The sequence below is a fragment of the Thalassophryne amazonica genome, chromosome 4, assembly GCF_902500255.1.
Source record: "Thalassophryne amazonica chromosome 4, fThaAma1.1, whole genome shotgun sequence".
In the NCBI taxonomy this organism is placed as follows: Eukaryota; Metazoa; Chordata; class Actinopteri; order Batrachoidiformes; family Batrachoididae; genus Thalassophryne; species Thalassophryne amazonica.
In genome coordinates this window covers 28,774,856-28,800,379 of record NC_047106.1, presented here as the reverse complement: position 1 = coordinate 28,800,379, position 25,524 = coordinate 28,774,856, and the positions used below count along the sequence as shown (strand labels likewise).

General features: G+C 43.6%; 1 protein-coding gene across 1 annotated transcript in view; it reads right to left on the bottom strand.

Moving 5' to 3' along the window:
- LOC117508891 (multiple epidermal growth factor-like domains protein 6) overlaps positions 1-25,524 on the bottom strand; it is a 48,180-nt gene that overhangs the window by 16,216 nt on the left and 6,440 nt on the right. The window contains exons 3-12 of the mRNA XM_034168734.1: positions 19,813-19,992; positions 18,481-18,702; positions 17,503-17,682; positions 17,222-17,413; positions 14,526-14,675; positions 14,246-14,349; positions 12,808-13,010; positions 1,757-1,977; positions 1,537-1,683; positions 1,211-1,375 (exon numbers count right to left, since the gene is read on the bottom strand). Of these exons, the coding sequence (XP_034024625.1) occupies positions 1,211-1,375; positions 1,537-1,683; positions 1,757-1,977; positions 12,808-13,010; positions 14,246-14,349; positions 14,526-14,675; positions 17,222-17,413; positions 17,503-17,682; positions 18,481-18,702; positions 19,813-19,992 (1,764 nt within the window). The remainder of the gene's footprint in view (positions 1-1,210; positions 1,376-1,536; positions 1,684-1,756; positions 1,978-12,807; positions 13,011-14,245; positions 14,350-14,525; positions 14,676-17,221; positions 17,414-17,502; positions 17,683-18,480; positions 18,703-19,812; positions 19,993-25,524) is intronic.

The window sequence follows — 25,524 nt, the reverse complement described above, 5'->3', positions numbered from 1 at the left end:
GAGTTTTAACTTGCACTTGTAGATGTAGCGACGAACTGTGTTAACTGACAATGGTTTTCTGAAGTGTGCCTGAGCCCATGCACAATGATGTCGGTTTTTAATGCAGTGCCGCCTGAGGGATTGAAGTTCACGGGCATTCAATGTTGGTTTTCAGCCTTGCCACTTATATGTACAAACTTCTCCAGATTCTCTGAATCTTCTGATTATATTATGAACTGTAGATGATGGAATCCCTAAATTCCTTGCAATTGAACATTGAGAAACATTGTTCTTAAACTGCTGGACTATTTTTTTTTCACACAGTTGTTCACAAAGTGGTGATCCTTGCCCCATCTTTGCTTGTGAAAGGCTGAGCCTTTTATATATGCTCCTCTTATACCCAGTCATGACACTCCAAACACTTCCAACCAGGTGTTCTTTGAGCATTCATCAACTTTTCCAGTCTTTTGTTGCAACTGTCCCAGCTTTTTTGAAAATTGTTGCAGGCATCCATTTCAAAATTAGCAAATATTTGCACAAAAACAATAAAGTTTATCAGTTTGAACATTAAATATCTTGTCTTTGTGGTGTATTAAAATGAATATAGGTTGAAGAGGATTTGCAAATCATTGTATTCTGTTTTTATTTACATTTTACACAAAGTCCCAACTTCATTGGAGTTGGGGTTGTAGATATAAACTGGAAAGAAAGCAGTGGAATCAATATTCATTCATTAATCAATTAAGACGGGGCTGGGGGGGTGGAGCTCATCCCAGTGTAATAGGCAACCAATGCTAGAACTCATAAGCTTTAGCTTTGTGGTTAAAGCATCTGCCTTCCATCCTGGTGACTGTGAGTTCAAGCCCAGAGTGGGATAAAACAACTCAGGTTACACCAGCAAGAGGCGGGCTACACCCTGGATGGGCTTCCAGTCCATGATGACAGGGCCACATGTAGACAAACACATTCACTCACACCTAATTGAAAGTTTCCAATTCACCAAACCTGGATATCTTTGGAAGCAGGAGAAAGCTAAGGCATCTGGAGGAAACCCACACAAACATGGGGAGAACATGTAAACTCCACACAAAAAGGAAGGAAAGAAAAGGAATCCATCCAGGACCTTCACCCTTCACACTGAGGGAATGGAGCTAACCATTAATTCACCATGCCGCTCAGAATCAACAATAATTCACAAAAAATATAATGCATATATGTAGACTATGTGTACCAGTTGTATTACGAATACTGCCAACAGGACATGGAACTGGAGAGAGGCACCCTGCTGGACAGTAGTGTCCCACAGGACACGGGCCATTCTTGGGGAAGTCAGCAGAGTTGTGAGGTGTTGGTCCTTGTGCTCCACCCTGACAGAAGTACCCCTGTAAACATGGACCTGGACACAAACCCATCAAGGTGAACCGCTTTTATGAGTCAGGACCAACAGAAGACTGTCAAATCTTGGCTATAAGTGGTCTGTAGTTATTATATGGATATTTTGTAGCTTGAACACTAAACCTAGTGTAAGGTCATTAAATACTGACAGTACTGTTTTACCCTGTGGTGTTGAAGCTCCGTATGAGCTACAATACATTCCAGAGGGACAGGCTGTGCACACAGAGGCAGAGTGAGCTCCTGTCTGGTTGCTGAGAGTCCCTACAGGGCATGGCTGAGGCCAGACTGTCCCAGCAGGACAAAAATGACCTACAAAGACAACACAACAGCTATTAAACCTCAGTCTGTCAAAGAAATCAAAGTCTACCACTACCAGCCTCACCAGTTGGGCAGATAGAGGGTTCCACTGTGGCAGAAGAAGAACACATGGTCCCTTTGGGGCATATTATACAGTCAGCTGCTCCTGGAGATGGACTATAAGTGCCAGGTTCACAAGACATCTCAGTTGATGAGCCAACAGGACAACTATGGCCAGCAGGGCACAGGTAACCAAAGAAACCATCTGATGGGGTTGGAGTGGAACTTCCACCAAGACATACATATCTGTAAGGACAAAAAAAGAGAGCCAGTTCCAAGAATGTAGGCACTGGCATTGGGATAAAGAACAATTACAGTAGAATAACATTGCTTTTAGTCCAGTTTACTAAAGGAAATGTCCAGTTTGAACAAGAAATCTGCCGAGAGCAGTATCAGAGACATGCTTCATGAGGGTGATAATGGCTGAGTTTCAATGTGCAACACCACAGATTATGACAACGACAGCCTTTAAAGAGCATCAATCAGGACACTGAAGTGAACATAATTCCTCACTGCAGCTCAGTGTAGGACAGCTCATCTTTAATTGTTGAATCTGTGTTCAATCAGCATAGCTGCTAAATGTAATCCAAGAAATACAAGTTCATATAATTTATATTTTGAAATAACTGAACTACTGAAAGAAAATCCAAACAGCATTTGGTATCACTGCAAGTAGCATTGCATCAGTAATTTCACTCTGAAGCTGAAATAGTATGACAGCGTCAACGTTCGGAGTGATTGAAATGAAACCGACCCTACAGCAGCAAGTTGCATATCTCTATGGAATTCTGGATCAAACATTATCTGGCAAGATGTTTTCTGATGACGTCATTCCTACATGTATAAATAATGATTACATTATAGACAGAAATGCAAGTAAATTTGATTTAAGAGTGAAGAAAGTACCATACTTGTTTTTCCTTTTATTCAGAGTCATTCAGAGTCTTGGCTCGATGTCATTTATGCCTGTTGTTGTTCATGTTTAACCAAAATATCTCAGTCCAGGTTGTAAGTCATTCAAAACAAAGCCATGAGATTTCTGTCAGACCTCCCTCCCAGATATCATATTGGAATGGAGGAATTTTATGCTGTCAAAAATCTAAAACAAAATCACATGTACTTGTGCAATATTTACAATAATAGTGCGATAAAATATTTGAAATAAAATTTTCTTTTTTCTTCATCTATCCAAACAAGGATTTAGAATTTATTTCAATTTATTTTCATTTATATAGCGCCAAATCACAAGAGTTGCCTCAAGGTGCTTCACACAAGTAAGGTTTAACCTTACTAACCCCCAGAGCAACAGTGGTAAGGAAAAACTCCCTCTGAGGAAGAAACCTCAAGACCAGACTCAAAGGGGTGACCCTCTGCTTAGGCCATGCTACAGACACAAATTACAAAACAATTCACAAAACGAACATACAGGAAATGTTGCCGGTGCACAGGACAGTTTCCGGAACAGGTACCACACTCATCTCTGGATGGAGCCGCACCTCAGAGAGAAAAGAGAAAAAGCAAAATCAAGCATCAGAAAGTCAAATACAGTATAATTTGTCAGCATTAAGCAACAAGGAAAACAGAAGAAATACTAAGGTGACCGCCGGCCACTCGCCCTAAGCTTCACTAAAAGACCCAGAATTTAGATAAAGTTGAGGCCGCGGCACGCTCCGTTTCCTAATAAAGTGAATTAAAAGAGTAAAAAGCATAGAAACATACTATGCCAGTATGCTAGCCATACAAAAGGGAAAATAAGTGCGTCTTAAGTCTGGACTTGAAAGTCTCTAAAGAATCTGACTGTTTTATTGATGCAGGGAGATCATTCCACAGAACAGGGGCACGATAAGAGAAAACTCTGTGACCCGCAGACTTCTTATTCACCTTAGGGACACAAAGTAGTCCTGCACCCTAAGAACACAAAGTCCAGGCCGGTACGTAGGGTTTATTTAGGTCAGCTAGGTAGGGAGGTGCCAGCCCATGAACAGTTTTATAGGCTAGTAGCAGAACCTTAAAATCTGATCTCACAGGGACAGGAAGCCAGTGAAGAGATGCCAAATGGGTGTAATGTGGTGAAACATTCTGCTTCATGTCAAAACTCTGTCAGCACTGGTTCTATTATCAATAAATAAATAAATAAAATAAAATACATATGTGTGTGGGTGGGTGTGTCTGTGTGAGAGAGAGAGAGAAAGAGAGAGAGAGAAAGAGAGAGAGAGAGAGTGTATAGTCGCAAGGTCAGTTAGTGGTGGCATTATGAAAAGTACATTAATCTGTGGGTTCGTGCCATGGGCAAGATACAGGGCACTTTTCATGACGCAGGCACGAAATGTGGGGTGTTGGGGGAGCCTGGGGGAGGGGTGTTATGGTTAAGTTTAGGGGAGGGAACACACTTACGCTATGTTTATGGTTAGAGTTAAGAGTAGGGGGAGGATTATAAACAACAAAATGAAAAAAAAATTGTCTCACAAAAAGTGCCCCTTTTTTGGGACAGGGGCATTAAAAAAAAAAACGTGTGACTGGGCTGTATATGTAAATGTGTGTGTGTGTGTGTGTGTGTGTGTGTGTGTGTATTTATTTATAACAGTGTTAATACCACCGTCACAATAGAGGCCAAATGCTGCCCAAACGGAAATTCAACCCACATTCGGGAAGGGTTGAGATGCAGTCCAAACAGTCTGGAAAATTCGTGTGGCCGGCCCGAATGTGTAGCTCATGTCCAAAACAGTCGAAGTGCAAAAATATCGTACAGCAGTCAAGATGGACTCTAACTGCAATTTGACTGTGTTCTAAATGTTCCCACGGCTTCAAAACGGCATTCGTAACAGTCTGATCGCCTCCAAGGAAAATCCGCCATGGGCCGGCACAGCTAATCCTGCAGGCACATCCCAGACTGTACCCCCTGTGCATCCCGTTCAGGGTGCACAAAGGAGATATTGTCATGTGCAATGTTGTGGCACACATTCATTTTGTGAACTTGACGTGAACATTGCTATGTGTCAGCGCGTCTCTGTGGCATGTCCCGTCCATGGAGGAACACCTTAGGGGAAAATCCACACTTTGTGTCTGGTCACAGTGTGCTATCATCAGATAACCCTAACCACTTTTCTCATTCCATCAATTATCAATCAGCTTGGTGATGATTAATTCATGTGTTAGGATGATAATGCTTCTTGCCAGGAAAGGTACTGTATATGCAGTCAGTGATATGTCCACCAAACAGCCCTTTTCATCATTTTGATTTAAATTTTTTTGGTGGACATTAAAAAAGTCCGTCAGCACAAGACTCCATCCTGCAAAGCTGCTCTGCCAACTGCTATTTGAGAAAGTTGGAACCAGCTTGATGTAGAATATTGTTTTTCTTGGACGAAGTTCACAACTAAAAGAATTCAAGCTGTCATAAAAAGGATTAACAGAGAGCTGATTGTGATTCTTTTTGCTGAGGATTCCATAATTCTGTCTTTTATTTGATATGGAAAGAAATACATCATTAATTACTGTGATGTCATTTGGTTTGAGTTGCGTGTTGCAGAGCCAGAATGTTCTGTGATGAAACGAAAATTGTTTGGGGTGATATTTGTTTGGGGGAATGCCAAAGATCATGTGGTGTCTCTGAGCAAAATGGGAGCAGCACAACAAAATGTCACTGACTGGGATTCAATGCACAATATGTATAATGCATTTTATGTTTTACAGAACAAAAATGTTAATTTTAAAATCAGCATTATAATGTGAATTTAGCAAACAAAAAAGCTTTTGGATTTACTGGTTTAAAGTGTACATTTTTTGTAAGTAAAAACAGCTTTATTCTAATTTACTTGTTGCTCTGGAAAGGTATTTATGCATTTTTAAGTGTTTTTTTTTTTTTTTTTTTTACAGAATTACTCTTGCAATCACAGCTGCCAGTTTTTTAATGTTAACAGTTGCATAAGAAAACATATTTTAAGGGGTATTCTGATTCACCACACCATGGACGGTGGGGGGTGTCTGAATGGCTGCACAGATCACCTCCATGTGTGGCTTTGATCACAGCCCCAGCAGCTGTGTGGTGCCAATTACAGCTGTGCCCATTTTGGCGTCTCTTCATTGGCTTCCTGTCCCAGTGAGATCAGATTTTAAGGTTCTGCTACTAACCTATAAAATTATTCATGGACTGGCACCTCCCTACCTAGCTGACCTAATTAAACCTTACGTACCGGCCCAGGCTTTACATTCTCAGGGTGCAGGACTACCTTGTGTCCCTAGGGTGAATAAGAAGTCTGCGGGTCACAAAGCTTTCTCTTATCGTGCCCCTGTTCTGTGGAATGATCTCCCTGCGTCAATAAAACAATCAGATTCTGTGGAGACTTTCAAGTCCAGACTAAAGACGCACTTCTTTTCCCTTTCATATGGCTAGCATATTGGTACAGTTTTGTTTTACGCTTTTTACTATTTTAATTAAAGTTTTTAGTAATTGGAGCAGGCTGCGGCCTCAGCTTTACCTAAATTCTGGGTCTTTTAGTGAAGCTTAGGGCTAGTGGCCGGCGATCACCTTAGTATTTCTTCTATTTTTCTTGTTGATTAATGCTGGCAAATTATACAGTATTTTTTGTCTTTCTGATGCTTGATTCTGTTTTTTCTCTGTTTAAGGTGCAGCTCCATCCAGAGATGGGAGTTGTGTTTGTGTTGGCGATCCTCCTGTCCTGTGCACCAACAGCAATTCTTGTATATTTGTCCGTGAATTGTCCTGTGAATTATTTCTGTAATTTATGTGATTGTAATTGATTCCTTCTTTATGTTCTCCAATGCCATATACCAACACAGTGCAGAGCAGCTACCTAAACTCTGTGAGTGAGATAGATTATCTCGTCAATAGTTTTATATCCTCTTTGAGGACAACTTTGGATGCTGTAGCTCCTCTGAAAAAGAGAGCCTTAAATCAGAAGTGCCTGACTCCGTGGTATAACTCACAAACTCGCAGCTTAAAGCAGATAACCCGTAAGTTGGAGAGGAAATGGCGTCTCACTAATTTAGAAGATCTTCACTTAGCCTGGAAAAAGAGTCTGTTGCTCTATAAAAAAGCCCTCCGTAAAGCTAGGACATCTTACATCTTACATCACTAATTGAAGAAAATAAGAACAACCCCAGGTTTCTTTTCAGCACTGTAGCCAGGCTGACAAAGAGTCAGAGCTCTACTGAGCCGAGTATTCCTTTAACTTTAACTAGTAATGACTTCATGACTTTCTTTGATAATAAAATTTTAACTATTAGAGAAAAAATTACTCATAACCATCCCAAAGACATATCGTTCTCTTTGGCTGCTGTCGGTGATATTTGGTTAGACTCTTTCTCTCCGATTGTTTTGTCTGAGTTATTTTCATTAGTTACTTCCTCCAAACCATTAACATGTCTATTAGACCCCATTCCTACCAGGTTGCTCAAAGAAGCCCTACCATTAATTAATGCTTCGGTCTTAAATATGATCAATCTATCTTTATTAGTTGGCTATGTACCACAGGCTTTTAAGGTGGCAGTAATTAAACCATTACTTAAAAAGCCATCACTTGACCCAGCTATCTTAGCTAATTATAGGCCAATTTCCAACCTTCCTTTTCTCTCAAAAATTCTTGAAAGGGTAGTTGTAAAACAGCTAACTGATCATCTGCAGAGGAATGGTCTATTTGAAGAGTTTCAGTCAGGGTTTAGAATTCATCATAGTACAGAAACAGCATTAGTGAAGGTTACAAATGATCTTCTTATGGCCTCAGACAGTGGACTCATCTCTGTGCTTGTTCTGTTAGACCTCAGTGCTGCTTTTGACACTGTTGACCATAAAATTTTATTACAGAGATTAGAGCATGCTATAGGTATTAAATGCACTGCGCTGCAGTGGTTTGAATCATATTTATCTAATAGATTACAATTTGTTCATGTAAATGGGGAATTTTCTTCACAGATTAAGGTTAATTATGGAGTTCCACAAGGTTCTGTGCTAGGACCAATTTTATTCACGTTATACTTGTTTCCCTTAGGCAGTATTATTAGACAGCATTGCTTAAATTTTCATTGTTATGCAGATGATACCCAGCTTTATCTATCCATGAAGCCAGAGGACACACACCAATTAGCTAAACTGCAGGATTGTCTTACAGACATAGAGACATGGATGATCTCTAATTTCCTGCTTTTAAACTCAGATAAAACTGATGTTATTGTACTTGGCCCCACAAATCTTAGAAACATGGTGTCTAACCAGATCCTTACTCTGGATGGCATTACCCTGACCTCTAGTAATACTGTGAGAAATCTTGGAGTCATTTTTGATCAGGATATGTAATTCAATGCGCATATTAAACAAATATGTAGGACTGCTTTTTTGCATTTGTGCAATATCTCTAAAATTAGAAAGGTCTTGTCTCGGAGTGATGCTGAAAAACTAATTCATGCATTTATTTCCTCTAGGCTGGACTATTGTAATTCATTATTATCAAGTTGTCCTAAAAGTTCCCTGAAAAGCCTTCAGTTAATTCAAAATGCTGCAGCTAGAGTACTGACAGTACTGACAGGGTACTGACAGCATATTTCACCCATACTGGCTTCTCTTCATTGGCTTCCTGTTAATTCTAGAATAGAATTTAAAATTCTTTTTCTTACTTATAAGGTTTTGAATAATCAGGTCCCACCTTATCTTAGGGACCTCATAGTACGATATCACCCCAATAGAGCGCTTCGCTCTCAGACTGCAGGCTTACTTGTAGTTCCTAGGGTTTTTAAGAGTAGAATGGAAGGCAGAGCCTTCAGCTTTCAGGCTCCTCTCCTCTGGAACCAGCTCCCAATTCGGATCAGGGAGACAGACACCCTCTCTACTTTTAAGATTAGGCTTAAAACTTTCCTTTTTGCTAAAGCTTATAGTTAGGGCTGGATCAGGTGACCCTGAACCATCCCTTAGTTATGCTGCTATAGACTTAGACTGCTGGGGGGTTCCCATGATGCACCCTGTGTTTCTTTCTCTTTTTGCTCTGTATGCACCACTCTGCATTTAATCATTAGTGATTGATCTCTGCTCCCCTCCACAGCATGTCTTTTTCCTGATTCTCTCCCTCAGCCCCAACCAGTCCCAGCAGAAGACTGCCCCTCCCTGAGCCTGGTTCTGCTGGAGGTTTCTTCCTGTTAAAAGGGAGTTTTTCCTTCCCACTGTCGCCAAGTGCTTGCTCACAGGGGGTCGTTTTGACCGTTGGGGTTTTTCCGTAATTATTGTTTGGCATTGCCTTACAATATAAAGCGCCTTGGGGCAACTGTTTGTTGTGATTTGGCGCTATATAAATAAAATTAATTTGATTTGATTTGATGTTTGTAGCATGTCACCCCTTTGAGTATGGTCTGCTTGAGGTTTCTTCCTCAGAGGGAGTTTTTCCTTACCACTGTTGCTCTGGGGGTTGGTAAGGTTAGACCTTACCTGTGTGAAGCACCTTGAGGCAACTCTGTTGTGATTTGGCGCTATATAAAGGAAATAAATTGAAAGTGAAATTGAAAATTGAAATTGCCCAAATGTTTATTGATCTAAACATTTATGGATATTGGACATTATTTTTCATTATTTCATCTGTGTTATTGTTCTTTGGTGTATTAAAAAATGGACCAACATGTGTTCTGACAGTATTGTGGAATCCGTATTGTGTCACAGTATTACTCCAGTGATGACTGACACCGGTGTAAAAGTTGGAAATCTGGTTAATGGGATAAATTTGAAAATAAGAATCCCTGTGTTAAAAAATATGTATAGATTTCGCCTTTGACTGGTGTGTTTGCTATAGCGTCAAAAGAGATGGGTGAAGATGGGTGTGGTGTTGTGAAGATTTGTATCTCAGTCAGGCCCGACTGGTGGAGAGTAGGCAGAAACAGAAGAGGTGTGAACGAAGCCGCTGCGACGGTTTCATGCACACAGGAACACAGTGCGAGCACCACATCGTGCAGCTGCTGTAAAATAAATAAAAATAAAAATACATGCCACCCACAGGATTCAAACCTGCAATTTCCAAAAGCTCTGATTGCCAACCAGAAACATCACCACTGAGCTACCATCGCTGTCCTGTCAAAGGTGCAGAAAAATGCCTGATATCAAGAAGGACATGGACGTATTTTTAAAAAATGCAACCACATACCATATATAAAAACACCACATTTTATTGAATCCCTCTCATCAAGAGGACAATACAAGTATGATCCATCTGTTCCTCTGCAGATGACCCATGATCACAGACGTATAGTCATGAAATGACATGAATGATCAAGCAGTGTGCTCTTATCATGTCCATATGTGCTGGCGGCGTGTCCAGCCAGCCCCGCGCGCGTGTCCAGCCCGACACGCATGTCTTGTGGATGGCGTGCCACAGGACAGACACCGTGTCATGTGGAACAGAGCTCACATGGGTGACGTGACATTCAGATCACCCACTGTGTGTTATGATCTGACGGTCCGTTTCACCTGGGGTAGCCTGGCAATGTGCGCAGTGTGTGCACATCCAGCTGCGACAGATCACCACAGCCGCTCCCATGGGCAGACACACCCCCTGTCAATTCAGTGCACACACCAATGTGTCACTGTGTCTGTTTGCAAAGCCACACTCATGGGGGCACTTAGACAAATTTCACAACCAGCTCGAAAGTGATCGTCTGCTGACTGTTGTCATGCCAATAGTGCAAATAGCCACACATTTTCTAAGTGCCAAGTGAGTGGTGTTAGATGTTCGTGTGTGTCAGCTGGAATATGGCCAACACCTGCTGTGAGAGGGTTTGATAGGCTCGCACAGCGCACACTCTCTCTTTAAGCCGCTGGTGTGTGCAAATAGTTGTAGCAACAGGTGTATGAGGTGTTTGAGGCAGCTACGATTTTACACGTATTGCATGCAATTCCTGCTTCAGGTACACTCCATGCTCAATTCGACCACATTCATACTATGTGTGAAGGGGCCCTAAGTAATGTCTCCTTTACACCGGACGGAGACCTATACAAGACCTACAAGATCATGACATTTTGTCAACTCTCACAAGTCTTGGCTGGTCTCCACTGTGATCTGTTATTTGTGTTTACACCAAGCGTGCATTGCGACTGAATTGTGCAAGTGAAAAATATGTTAATATCTGCAATCACTGACGCAACCCCACGCAGAGTCAATTAAGAGTCTATAACGAACCACAGGATCAAGTTGAGAGCAAGCTGAGACATGTGAGAGTTTACCAAGGCTGATTATGAGACCCATGTATCTGTTAACTCATCAAACTGGAGTGGTTTAAACAGTTCAGTATACTCACACACTTGTGGGAGACCAATGGGGAGTGATGGTGACCAAAAGGGTCTTTTTTCTGACCATGGAGACCCCATTGTGACCAGCCTGCAACTCCAGTGGGAGTCAGTGAGAGTCAGTTTTTCGATTGTAACTCAGTGTAAACATGGTGTAAAGGATGATTTGAAGGAAAAACAGCCTTACTTCCAAGCCAACAGCCTGAGCTGGTTGCAGTGCAGTGCTTCGAGCGGTCGCGCCTGATCCACAAAGTTGAATCCCCCGGGTGGACTGCACGGACCCTACCCGTTTACTTCTCAACGGTTTCATGCTCTAAGGAACTCTCTCTTCAAGTTCTTTTCAACTTTCCCTTAAGGCCCTTGTCGACTATTACTTGTAGTCTTGTGCCGGTATATAGCCTTAGATGAAGTTTGCCACCCGCTTTGGGCTGCATTCCCAAATAACATGACTCCGGTAAGACCTGACCCTGGTGCGATGGGGGCCGTTACCGGCCTCACACTGTCCACGGGTTGAGCCTCGATCAGAAGGACTCAGGCCAGCGGTCTGACGTACGCCACATTTCCCGCACCTGGCTGTTGGATGGGGATTCTGTGCTGGGCTCTTCGCTCGCCGGTACTGAGGGAATCCTGTTAATTTCTTTTCCTCTGCTTAGTAATATGCTTAAATTCATCACAGTAATATGCTTAAATGGTAGCATGGTGGATTAGTGGTTAGCACTGTTGCACCGCTGCCTCACAGCATGAAGGTCATGGGTTCAATTCCCACCTGTGGCCATTCTGTATGGAGTTTGCATGTTCTCCCCGTATTTGTGTGGGTTTCCTCCAGCGCTCCTTTTTCATCCCACATTTAAAAACATGCAGGTTAGGTGAATTGGAAACTTTATAATTGTCCAGGTCTCCCTTGCAAAAGAGGTCTCGATCTCAATGGGGCTAACCTGACTAAATAAATGTTAAATTAAAAAGTTAACTACCTTGGACTTATCAAGTGGGGAAGACGTTCAGCACCAGGGTGTTTGGCAAAAGCTCATCAGGCACAACCCCAAATCAACATGGGAAATGATGTAGAGGGAAAAAATTATGAAAAAGCACTTTTACAAAAATAATAATCTTTTTTTTTTAATTACACTGACTTTAAAGTAGACAATACCTCTGACTCAACACATATTTCCAGTCAGGTACAGCTAAATAAATTCAAACAACATTGAAATTACATCTCCTGAAATTAATAGAAGTAAGCTTTGAATTGTGCACAATGTTTGCACCCTACAGGTTCTTAAAAACTGTATTTACTCTGGAGCTATTTCACAGCAGTTATCATCACTTTTTTGTTTTGTTTTGTTTAGTTTTTTTTTTTAACTCTGTGCATGTACAGGCTTGTAATTCATTTTTGAGCACCAGATATCTTGCTGACATGCTAGAATGGTTTCTTTAATCTGAACAAAACATCTTTTGCATAACTCAAGAAGCTTTTCAAGGCAGAAGAAGATGAAAAAGGGAGCAAAGAAAAGCTGTTTTTAAAAGCGTGAAGCAAGCAACAAAGCAAAGCAAACTATTTTTTCCTACCTTCAAAGTACAAAGAATATAATCATGGGAACCTGATAAAAAATATCCACTACAGCCAGGAGGGTTAAAAAAACCCCAAAAACAAATCATGACAGGTTCCAACATTTTCAGTGCTGAGATGTGAAGCTTAGAGTTTCCTCTCACATAGAATTTCAGAGAGAGAATGTCATAAGTTGTGCACAATGTAAAGCCTAATGAGACATTTTATTATTTTTGGCATTAGGTTATTTATTTACCCAGCATGACATGGTTGTGCATCTGTGAGCTTCACTAAGGCTGGTCTGTCACAAAATAGACCAGGGGGGCAGAGGGAACATTCCTCAATGTCCTTCAGTCCTGCAGAGGTGGACAGAGAACCGTGTGGGCAAGGGAGAGGGTATCCAGTACCAACAGGGCAGTAATGACCAGAAGGGCAAAGAGAGCTTCTGGTGGAGTTAGTCTGAAAACAAACAAGAAAAACATGTCAGTACTAAGTCACATATGAAGGCATGAAATACTTTTATATTTTAACACAACCCAAGTCTAATGTTCTCGATTGTCTCTTAGAGACTACACTGGGCAATACACATATGTGATCATTTTCCTATTCCTGGAAACTTACCAGGAGCAGGGCTAAAATGTGACGTGTAAATTGTGGACATGTAAAATGTGAAGTACTGATGCAAACTTTAAGCTCATAGTCATCAAACAACTTTCAAGCAGCCAATAAACACAGTGTGAGAGTGTCATGATAGATTAGTACAGGTCCAAAAAGACTGTCTTAATAACTCTGACAGTCAGAAAAGCTTTCAAAAGTGGTCGTGTGTCAGTACAAGGTTGAATAATCAAATGAGGGGTTACTCATAAAATGTGGTTTTATTATAATTATTTTCAAATAAAAGCATACTCCTTATTTAAAAAAAATTGGTCTTCAGAAAATCTTTTCAAAGAATACGTCTTGGGAAAAAAACATGGGTCGTCTTGCAATCATGGTCGTCTTACCTGGCCAATACCTGGTGTAGTTCACTAAAGGAAGACTAATAACCCCAAAAGGGCCACAGTTAATTCAGGAAAATATAAAGCAAGTAAGCACAGTTTGCTTACTGATGGTGAATGTCAACATCAGAACAAGGTGAGAACAATCACAGGGTCATCACAAGTTTCGGAAATGTTAAAAAAATTGCTAAAATGTAAAATATTTGCAGGTTCACCACAAGGTTGTTGTGTAGCAAAGTGTAAAAACTGTATAGTATGGTAAAGGCAGACAAGAAACATGATAAAGGTAGACATGATTTCCAAATATAATTTCCAAGTATTTCCAAACTGTTGTACATGTGAAAATGTTCTGATAACACAGAGATCATATGCTTTGAATATGTATAATCAACTATCAAAATTTTTGCTGCATACTAGACAGCTGTGAGTTGACTGTAGGGAAAAATAATGCTGATATAAGAGGGTCAAGCTGGCGTGTAGAGCCAAGTGTGAACATTCTGAAATGTGCACACAAAGCAGCTGGCATAATATAATAATAATGCCCTAATTAGACTTTGAAATCTCATGTGGACAAAGTGATTCAATATTATTATTACTGTTATATACTGAACATTAAATTTTGAAGGACAGCACTTTGGTACAGTACAACACCACTAATAGACCTACAGTGGGAATTAAACATTTTTTTAAGACCATAACCTGATATGCTGTTGAGTTTGGGCTGGTTGATCCAGCAGGACAGTAGAATCCACCTTCACATAGACCTGTCGGCTGTGACAGACCAGGCTGAGAGCAGAACATTCCTATGAGAATTCCAAAAATAAAAAAACAAAAGGCACCTTCACAAAATGTGAAATATTCACCAGACTGCCTACTTCAATAATCTTCATTCACAGTAATATGTGACAGCATCAAAGATGCCCATTTTAATGACAAAATATGGCTGCAGCATATAAGAGTATAGATTCTTTTTACATACCAGCCGGGCAAAGTGTGCAGGCATCAGGAGTGGAGGCTCCAACCTGGTTCTGAACCGTACCGGATGGGCATGGGAACTCCAACCCAAGTATCAGTCCAGGAGGACAGTAATACCCAGCAGGACATAGTGCAGGCTGTACAGTACCTTCACCTGATCCACAACAACATAAAACTTCAGCACAGTAAAGACAGACCCTGAAAGAGTGTCAAAGATCAGTATGAGAAATGTACTTAGTTTTAAAATAGTTTTTAAGAGATTTAACATATTAAACTTATAAAACTTTCTATAACTTCTAAATAGGTCTTTGTCATTTGGTTGGTGGATTGTACATCACATGGCATTAATTACTTGTCCCATTGTATAGAAGAATAGTTCAGTGTTTGATTTACATCATTTTTGGTGCAATTTTGGTTCCATTCACTATTTATTTTGGTTCTGTATGTTTCGATCCATTGAACAACTCCGCGACCGTTTTGGAAAAATGCATCCATTATAGGAGGAAGTCATCCACAGCCCGTGGGAGTTACCCTGAATATGAGCTATTTAGGTGTCATATAAAACAAATAATAAATGTTTCCATTTGTGCACTGGAAAGAATATTTTCATTCATTGAAAGATGGAACATTCCATCTTTTTTCAATGCTCTTCCGCTCCTCTTTTTCCCTGGACTCTTCAGCTCTTAGCTTTCTGTGACCTTCCATTTTTCTAAGTGCTTAAGGTACCTTGACACGTGCACAAATTTGATCCCCGCACTGCCACGCAATCTGGTTAATAAATGTAAAATATATGTATTAAAATAAATGTACGTATTACATCTGTCTGTTTGTTGGCCTACTACAGGTCCTTTTGCTGATTCCTCCCAAAGCAGTCAATGAAGGTTAGCTCTGAAATTACCAGTGGGAAAAAAAATTCATTTTGGCAAAGGCCAAGATGAAGAAATTAGATTTTTCAACCAATTTTGGACCAAATGTGCCACACTTAGGTAGATAACCAATTGCTCTAGAAAGGTCAGTCAGTGGCAGCGTGGCGGCTTAGTGGTTAGCATTGTTGCCTCACAGCAAGAAGGTTCTGGGATCACTTCCCATCTGGTCCGTTCCGGATGGGCCTTGCATGTTCTCCCCGTGTCTGCATGGGTTTCCCCCCATAATCAACAACATGCTTACTGAGGGTCTGCCCCTGACCACAACAGCATCTCTACATCTAGACTTGATCCCTTGGTGCTGGCCCCTGGTGACTGGATTGTGTCTAACTGTAATTAGTGATATATATGTACATGCATGTACAATAACAAAAAAGGCCTTCTTTTTAATTTGGGAGAACGTCAAGGTCATTGGCGTGAAATATTAAATTGCTGGAGATGTTACTGTCCTCATGCCTATAGGTACGTTGAATCTACAAATTTAAAAGATAGTCTTCCATCTCACAAAGGTTTGTAAAATTTGGCTCAAGAGCTTTTGTGTAATTGTACACTTGGCCCCACAAATCTTAGAAGCATGGTGTCTAACCAGATCGTTACTCTGGATGGCATTTCCCTGATCTCTAGTAATACTGTGAGAAATCTTGGAGTTATTTTTGATCAGGATATGTCATTCAAAGCGCATATTAAACAAATATGTAGGACTGCCTTTTTGCATTTACGCAATATCTCTAAAATCAGAAAGGTCTTGTCTCAGAGCGATGCTGAAAAACTAATTCATGCATTTATTTCCTCTAGGCTGGACTATTGTAATTCATTATTATCAGGTTGTCCTAAAAGTTCCCTAAAAAGCCTTCAGTTGGTTCAGAATGCTGCAGCTAGAGTACTGACGGGGACTAGCAGGAGAGAGCATATCTCACCCGTGTTGGCCTCCCTTCATTGGCTTCCTGTTAATGCTAGAATAGAATTTAAAATTCTTCTTCTTACTTATAAGGTTTTGAATAATCAGATCCCATCTTATCTTAGGGACCTCGTAGTACCATATTACCCCATTAGAGCGCTTCGCTCTCAGACTGCGGGCTTACTTGTAGTTCCTAGGGTTTGTAAGAGTAGAATGGGAGGCAGAGCCTTCAGCTTTCAGGCTCCTCTCCTGTGGAACCAGCTCCCAATTCAGATCAGGGAGACAGATACCCTCTCTACTTTTAAGATTAGGCTTAAAACTTTCCTTTTCGCTAAGGCTTATAGTTAGGGCTGGATCGGGTGACCCTGGACCATCCCTTGGTTATGTTGCTTTAGACGTAGACTGTGGGGGGGTTCCCATGATGCACTGTTTCTTTCTCTTTTTGCTCCGTATGCATCACTCTGCATTTAATCATTAGTGATCGATCTCTTTTTCCTGGTTCTTTCCCTCAGCCCCAACCAGTCTCAGCAGAAGACTGCCCCTCCCTGAGCCTGGTTCTGCTGGAGGTTTCTTCCTGTTAAAAGGGAGTTTTTCCTTCCCACTGTGGCCAAGTGCTTGCTCATAGGGGGTCGTTTTGACCGTTGGGGTTTTTCATAATTATTGTATGGCCTTGCCTTGCAATGTGGAGCGCCTTGGGGCAACTGTCTGTTGTGATTTGGCGCTATATAAGAAAAAAGTTGATTGATTGATTGATTGAATTGTGCTAACAAACCAATAAACAGATGTTCAAAAACATAGTAGGCTGTTTGGTTGAGATAACTGGTATATTTAAAGTGTATGTAAATGAAGAAAACACTGGAAACATCCTTTCGTTCTCACCCTGACAGTAGTATCCACGGGGACACGTGGTGCAGTTGTCCTGGTGTGCGTTGCCTGTTAAAGGGTTGAATGTTCCTGCTGGGCAGGGCAAGGGAACTGGTGTTCCCCTTGGACAGAAGAAACCAACTGGACATAGAGTCTGATCGGCCCTGCTAGAACCCCAGTCACAGAAGAATCCTGACAAGCAATCACCTAAAGACAAGAGGTTCTGTAAATTAGGAAGAAAATGGAATAATTACTGAGAAACATGGAAATTCCAGATGTCATTCCTTTGAATCTACCTGCTCTGAGCCCCTGCTGGCAGAAAATCCCAGGTGGACAGAGAGATCCAGTTCTGTTGTCAGTGGGGTTGGGCACGGTGGCTCCCGCCAGACAAAGAAATCCGTCAGTACAAGAACCAGAGGGTTCAGCGAGGCCTTCGGAGCCACAGAACAAACCCGCTGGACACTCAAGGCATTCACCTAAAAACACCAAATGTGACAGGCTTGACTTCAGCGCAAAGAGAAAAACAAGCTGCCAGTCAAGTGAAATAAAGTAACACCATCTCTTTCTAAGACAGAGTCACACAGATGTACACAACAACAGAAAAACAACAAAAATCTCTTTTCTATGATAAAAAGAACCTCAGATGTTTCACAAATCGTAAAACAATTGTCACTGGAGATAAGTGACAGTAGCTGGGCTTCCATTACAGATTTACACAAAGGTTCAGCAATATTTTCAGAATGTCGATTAAAGAATAGTTGCAAAATGACAGCCTTTCCATTGAGTGTTTAAATACCACTGCTGGGTTTAGTACTTTCTAGTGAGGCTCTCATGAGAACTGTACCTCCAATGGTCATGGCAAAGGAAGGCCCACTAAATATCAGCATTTCTTTGTATTTTATTTTTATTTATTTTTTTTGGTTTTTGAATCCAAAATTTGTTGACATGTGCTATGTCATGTGACTCTTTCTGTATGTCACATGACCTGTAACGGTGGAAAAAGTGTTTCCATTGCAGTTTTCAATGTTATTTAATTGCCTGAAAACCACCACAAGTGTAAAAACGTAAAATACATGTTTCCAAGAAGCATGTTTTGAATTTGAAGTGTAATGGAAACCTGCCTCATACCTCCAACAAAGAATTGCTTGTGTTGGTTGGAGAACAATAAAATTTGAAGACTACAGAAAAATTCTGCCTTAACATATTCATCCTTGATATATGATGAACACAAATAAAAGTGCATCATATGGGAGCTTATGGTTTTGCTTTTTCACCTGTGGTGGTGAGACCCGGAGTGGGACTATATGTGCCGAGGGAACAGGGGACCGGCAGACTGTGTGGACTTTCTCTTGGACAGACGTAACCGGCTGGACAGGGCAGAGGGCTGGAAAGCCCACTGGAGCTCCCTCTGGTTGGGCTGAGACTGTGGGCCTGGCAGTGAAACCCAGGAGGGCATGGATTACACTCCTTCTGTCCTGTCAAATCCTGGAACCAGCCTAGGCATAATATTGACATTGAGTGTGGATCTCCAACCAAAAGTCAGATGTTTAGTTCTTAGTACATATTTATTTAACAAACTAGAGTGCCAAGGGCCCTGTGGGTTACCAGCACAATTAAAGCCCAAGGCAGAATGACCATTTTCGGCATAAAAATGGCCACCATTTCCAAATGAACAAATCTACGCAAATAATTTTGGGACGGCAACAATGTCAATGACCAATATTGTGCTTTTGTTAAATTAAAAGAAAAGTTATTGGGCAGTATTTGAGAAAATTGGGTCCAAATACACAAACTGGCTGTTTTCAGCATAAAAAATGGCCGCCATTTCCAAATGAACGAATCTATGACTATATTTTTTTTTATATGTGAAATATGTCAATGACCCATATTACACCCTTGACAAATCTGAAAAAAGTTATCAGACAGTCTTCGAGAAAATTGCCTTTAAGTGCTCAAAATGGCTATTTTCAGCATAATTTCCAAATTAATGATTCTACGAATAGCGGCCTGTTGTCCGGTAACCCACAGGAAAACTGCAAATGCAATACTTTTATTTTAATTTTATTTATTTTCATTTTTCAAGCACTGACGTAAACAATCTCAGATTTCTTCTTTACACACAAAGGGATTATTTCTTTGGAATAAAAAAGTTGCAAAAAATCTTTTAGCAAGAATTTCACCATTGCCAGGATAATCCATCCACCTGCCTGGTGTTCCATATCAAGATGCTAGTAAAATGGACCGCATATATTTATAGCTTTCATGGTCAAAGCAGTGATGCCTCACTTTCACCAATTTATGTGCAAGGAGCTCAAATGCACACTGCAAGCAATTTGGGGATTAAGGACCAGAGGTCCGACGATCCTCTGGTCACAGTCCAGCTTCACTATCCGGGTTCTTCACTCAACAAAGATCTTCTTTCAAGATCAACGACACATTTCAGAGTGGGCTTTTATTGTGAAAAGTCCAAGGCATTTTTGTGCAATAATCAAGCTGCTTAATCTGCATGTGGATATACCACATGTGCCAGGTGTATGGATTATTACCAGCAAAAAAGAAATTGCGATGTTTAGTATTTTTTGAGTATAGTTTAAAATCGCGTTTACCAAGAGGACATGGTCTGCAGTCATCTTTGTCTTTTCCTCCAGTCTCATTCTGGTAAGACCCAGCAGGGCAGGGTGATGGCACACTGCTGCCTGGTGGACAGTAGTGGCCGGCAGGACAAACAGCTCCAGACACTCCAAGGACGGGAGCAGCAGTGTGGGATCCTTCTAGACAATAGAAACCTGGAAATGGTTGCAAATCTGATTAATTTAATATCTTAATCCTCTTCCAGCTTCAAATATTTATTTGCAAAGTGGCATTTCAAGAGAGATCATGGTATCATAGCTGAAATGACAGTTGAACGCCTTGATTCCACCAGACACGGCTTTGAGGTCATGTGTAGTAATCCGTCACGCGAGCGGCTTTAGATCCCATTGGCAGCGTTTCAGGAGCGTAGCCTTTGCTTAATTGTTGATTTGATCATTTTCCCTTGATGTTTGCACTTCTACCATGGCTGAGGAGTCTATGGATTATGTGAGTTACCTCCTTAACAGAGGTAATGTTTTCACTGGTGTTTGTCTGTCTGTGTTGTGGTTTGGGGTTGCGGTCAGTGTTCTTTTCCCTGGTGTTGTTCTCTTTCCCTCCAGTGGAGCTGATTATGAAACACACCTGCAGCTGCAGCACACCTGTCAGTAATTAGTGGCATCTTCTTAAGGCCTGAGTGAGCAGGAGGACGCCACCAGATTGTTCCACTCTCAGTGTGGTACAGTTGTCCTCTTGTTTCATGTTCTGTGTATTTACTTGTGTTCATTCCTTGTCCCCTTTTGTTTCATATTTTGTTACCCGAGGCCATCAAACATGGCCATTGGTAGCGCAAAGACTTTGTGCCCAGCCGTCCATCAGTCTGTGTTCAGCATCCAGTCCTATTACTGCCAGAGTCTTCAAATTCACAGGGAGCACTCTTGGGACACAGACCTTGGACAAGTTCACAGATGATGAACCTTGACATATTTTAAGAGGTTAAAAAGTCACATTGTGCTCCTATTTTTATGGTATGATTTCTGGAACGTTAGCGTGGTGGCTTCACTTCCTGGTGTTGCTCGCTGCTAACTTCAGTTCATTTTTGGCTAAATATAACACTGTTATCATACATTATGTAAAAGCTGCCAAGAAATAAACACTTCTAAAACTGGAAACACTGTTTTTGTGACCTATTAACACATGTGGAGTGATTTACAAGACATTTAGCGGACGTTAGCATGCTGACATCACTTCCTGGTCTAGCTAGCTGCTAACCATTTTGTGTTTAAATTTAAACTTTTTGTCAAATGTTATGCAAACCTAGCAAAAAATAAACACTTTTAAAACTGGAAATGTTTTTGTAACCTGATAACACCTCTGAACACTAACATCCACAATGGGATACGGCCGAGGATATTGTAGCATTGCGTGATTTTTTTTTTTGTCTCCTTGCAGATCTGCAGCCACCACCAGCTCCCCTTGCCCACCTGGTTCCACTCCCTGCCTTCCAGTCCTCCCGTGTCCTCCTCCACAACCTCAATCATAAACTCCCATTTATTCATCTGTTTATTTGACAATAAACCTGTTACTTCTTTCACTCAAACTCACTGTCTCTGTGGATTTTGGGTCCTAAGCAGTCTGTTGTGAAGGTGTCGTAGCACGGACCCACAACAGGGGGCGCAAATGAACGGACAATGAGTAAGCCAAAAAGTAACAATTTAATGTTGTGATAATACACAACTAAATTCACAGAATTTGCATAGTCAATTAACACCAGGTGACGTGTGGGCAGGCTCGAAGATAGAAGACCCCCGACGAGAGAGAAGCCACGTCCCACATGGCTTCCACCACCAACGGCCTGAAGAACACCGGAGCCGCCAAGTCCCGAGTCCCCAGGTGGCCTCTGTCTTCGGCTGTCGACCCTGGTACTGCTGGCAGAAAGCAGAGATAAGATGTATGAGTGTGAGTCCGCACACTCAGTAATCCACAGTCCAAACACAGTTAGGAGGGAGCACCTCCACCTCCAATCACACACACTCGTGCAGCTCCTGGTCAACCACTTATCTGGGTTGGGGTGTGAGGCGAAGCCGTCCCTGTCACACCAAACGCCAATCCTCCAGATAAGGCAACACTCCAGGAAAACGGCTGCAATAGAAGTTCAGGTTATTACACACAAAGTGTCTGTCAGCAGAGAAATTACCTTTCCAATGGTAGTCGATTTCTCGGCGGGGAGGTGGAGTTGCAGTCCGGCTTATGTACTGGTGTAGATGAGTGACAGCTGGTGCGATGAGTGACAGCTGTCACTTCCTCTGGGTCTGGCGCCCTCTCGTGCTTGGAGCCCGCACTCCAAGCAGGACGCCCTCTGGTGGTGGTGGGCCAGCAGTACCTCCTCTTCAGCGGCCCACATAACACAGTCCTCTTTGTTCTCACCACAGTTTGTCTTTTCGCAGGTAACTCAAAAAGTAATGAACGTATTTCAGTGAAATTTGGTGAGCAGACAGATAATGTTCTAGGAAAAAAGCTTCATCCTGGCGCCCGACCTTGCTTGTCCGGGTGTCTTTTGTAGAAATCGGCCAGGAGGGCCGGGTCCAGGATGAAGCTCCTCTTCAGGAGCGTTCTTCAGGTCCATACACCTCCCAGTCCACCAGATATTGGAACCCCCGGCCCTTACGACGGACGTCCAGGAGCCTGCGGACTGTCCAAGCAGGCTCCCCGTCGATGAGCCGGGCAGGAGGCGGCATAGGTCCCGGAGCACAGAGGGGCGAGGTGTGGTGTGGCTTCAGACGGGAAACATGAAAAACAGGGTGAATCCGCAGTGAAGCCGGGAGTTGGAGCTTCACTGCGGCCGGGTTGATGATCTTGAGGATACGGAAGGGACCAATGAACCTGTCTTTCAGTTTTGGGGAGTCAACACAAAGAGGGATGTCCTTGGTCGAGAGCCACACCTCCTGCCCGGGCTGGTATGTGGGGGCCGGGGAACGCCGGCAGTCTGCATGGGTCTTAGCCCTCGTCCGGGCCTTTAACAGGGCAGAGCAGGCGGTCCGCCACACCCGGCGGCACCTCCTGAGGTGGGCCTGGACCGAGGGCACACGACCTCTCCCTCCACCAGCGGGAACAATGGGGGCTGGTACCCCAAACATGCCTCAAAAGGGGAGAGGCCGGTAGCAGACGAGACTTGGCTGTTATGGGCATACTCGATCCAGGCCAGATGGTGACTCCAGGCCGCCGGGTGCGCGGAGGTGCCGCAGCGAAGGGCCTGTTCCAACTCCTGGTTAGCCCGCTCTGCCTGGCCGTTTGTCTGGGGGTGGTACCCGGACGAGAGACTCACGGTGGCCCCCAGCTCCTTACAGAAACTCTTCCACACCTGCGAAGAGAACTGGGGACCACGATCTGATACAATGTCCGATGGTATCCCATGCAGCCGCATGACGTGGTGGACCAGGAGGTCTGCCGTCTCCTGGGCCGTCGGGAGCTTCGGGAGGGCCACGAAGTGGGCCGCCTTGGAGAACCTGGTCCACTATCGTGAGAATAACGGTGTTGCCCTGGAACGGCGGGAGGCCCGTGATGAAGCCCAGGCCAATGTGAGACCAGGGGCGATGAGGCACCGGCAGGGGTTGGAGGAGTCCCGAGGTCCTCCGATGGTCTGCCTTGCCCCTGGCGCAGATGGTACAGGCCTGGACGTAGTCCCGGACGTCGGTTTCCAGGGACGCCCACCAGAAGCGCTGCTGGACTACTGCAATGGTCCTACGCACTCCGGGATGACAGGACAGCTTGGACCCGTGACATAAGTCCAATACGGCAGCTCTTGCTTCTGGTGGGACGTACAGTCTGTTCTTGGGGCCAGTCCCCGGGTCCGGGCTCCTTGCCAGGGCCTCCCGGACGGTCTTCTCCACGTCCCAGGTGAGGGAGGCCACGACAGTGGACTCGGGGATGATGGTCTCGGTGGGGTTCGACAGCCCCGCTTTGGCTTCTTCTTCGTGCACCCGGGACAATGCATCTGGTTTTTGATTTTTGGTCCCGGGGTGGTACGTGATCCGGAAGTCAAAGCGCCTGAAGAACAGAGACCAGCGGGCTTGCCTGGGGTTCAGCCGCTTGGCGGTCCGTATGTACTCCAGGTTCCGATGGTCCGTGAAAACCGTGAAAGGCAACGATGCCCCCTCCAGCAGGTGTCTCCACTCTTCAAGAACCTCCTTCACCGCGAGGAGCTCCCGATTGCCGACGTCATAGTTCCGTTCAGCTGGGGTCAACCTGCGGGAAAAATAGGCACAAGGATGGAGAACCTTATCATCCTAAACGCTCTGGGACAGCACGGCTCCTATCCCTGAGTCAGAGGCGTCCACTTCCACTATGTACTGGCGATCAGGATCAGGCTGCACCAGAACTGGTGCAGTCAAGAACCGGCGTTTCAACTCCTGGAACGCGGCTTCGCACCGATCCGACCAGGTGAAGGGGACCTTGGTGGAGGTCAGGGCAGTCAGGGGGCTAACTACCTGACTGTAGCCTTTAATGAACCTCCTGTAGAAATTTGCAAAGCCAAGGAACTGCTGCAATTTCCTGCGGCTTGTTGGTTGGGGCCAATCTCTCACCGCCGCAACCTTGGCCGGATCAGGGGCGACGGAGTTGGAGGAGATGATGAACCCCAGGAAGGACAAAGAAGTGCGGTGGAACTCACACTTCTCGCCCTTCACAAACAGCCGGTTCTCCAACAACCGCTGTAGGACCTGATGTACATGCTGGACATGGGTCTCAGGGTCCGGGGAAAAGATGAGTATATCGTCCAGATATACGAAGACGAACCGATGCAGGAAGTCCCGCAAGACATCATTTACCAAAGCTTGGAACGTCGCGGGGGCGTTAGTGAGGCCGAACGGCATGACCAGGTACTCAAAGTGACCTAATGGGGTGTTAAATGCCGTCTTCCATTCGTCTCCCTTCTGGATCTGAACCAGGTGGTACGCGTTTCTAAGATCCAATTTAGTGAAAATTTGGGCTCCATGCAGGGGCGTAAACACTGAATCCAACAGGGGTAACGGGTATCGGTTGCGAACCGTGATCTCGTTCAGCCCTCTGTAATCAATGCATGGACGGAGTCCGCCGTCCTTTTTGCCCACAAAAAAGAAACCAGCACCCATTGGGGAGGTGGAGTTCCGGATCAGCCCGGCAGCTAAAGAGTCCTGGATGTAGGTCTCCATTGATTCGCGTTCCGGACGTGAGAGATTGTACAACCTACTGGACGGGTACTCAGCGCCCGGGACCAAATCGATGGCACAATCGTACGGTCGGTGCGGGGGAAGAGTGAGCGCCAGATCTTTGCTGAAAACGTCAGCAAGATCGTGGTACTCCTTTGGCACCGCCGATAGATTGGGGGGGACTTTAACCTCCTCATTAGCCGTCGTGCCGGGAGGAACCGAGGATCCTAAACACTCCCGGTGGCAGGTTTCGCTCCACTGCGTCACAACCCCAGACGGCCAATCTATCCGGGGATTGTGCTTCATCATCCATGGAAATCCCAAAATCACTCGGGAGGTAGAAGGTGTTACATGGAACAAGATCTCCTCCCTGTGATTTCCAGACACAACCAAGGTCACTGGCTGTGTCTGATGTGTAATTAATGGAAGCAGGGTGCCATCTAGTGCTCGCACCTGCAATGGTGCCGGCAGAGCCACCAGGGGTAGCCCTACTTCCTTTGCCCATCCGCTATCCAGCAGATTCCCTTCCGACCCCGTGTCTACCAGTGCTGGGGCGTGAAGGGT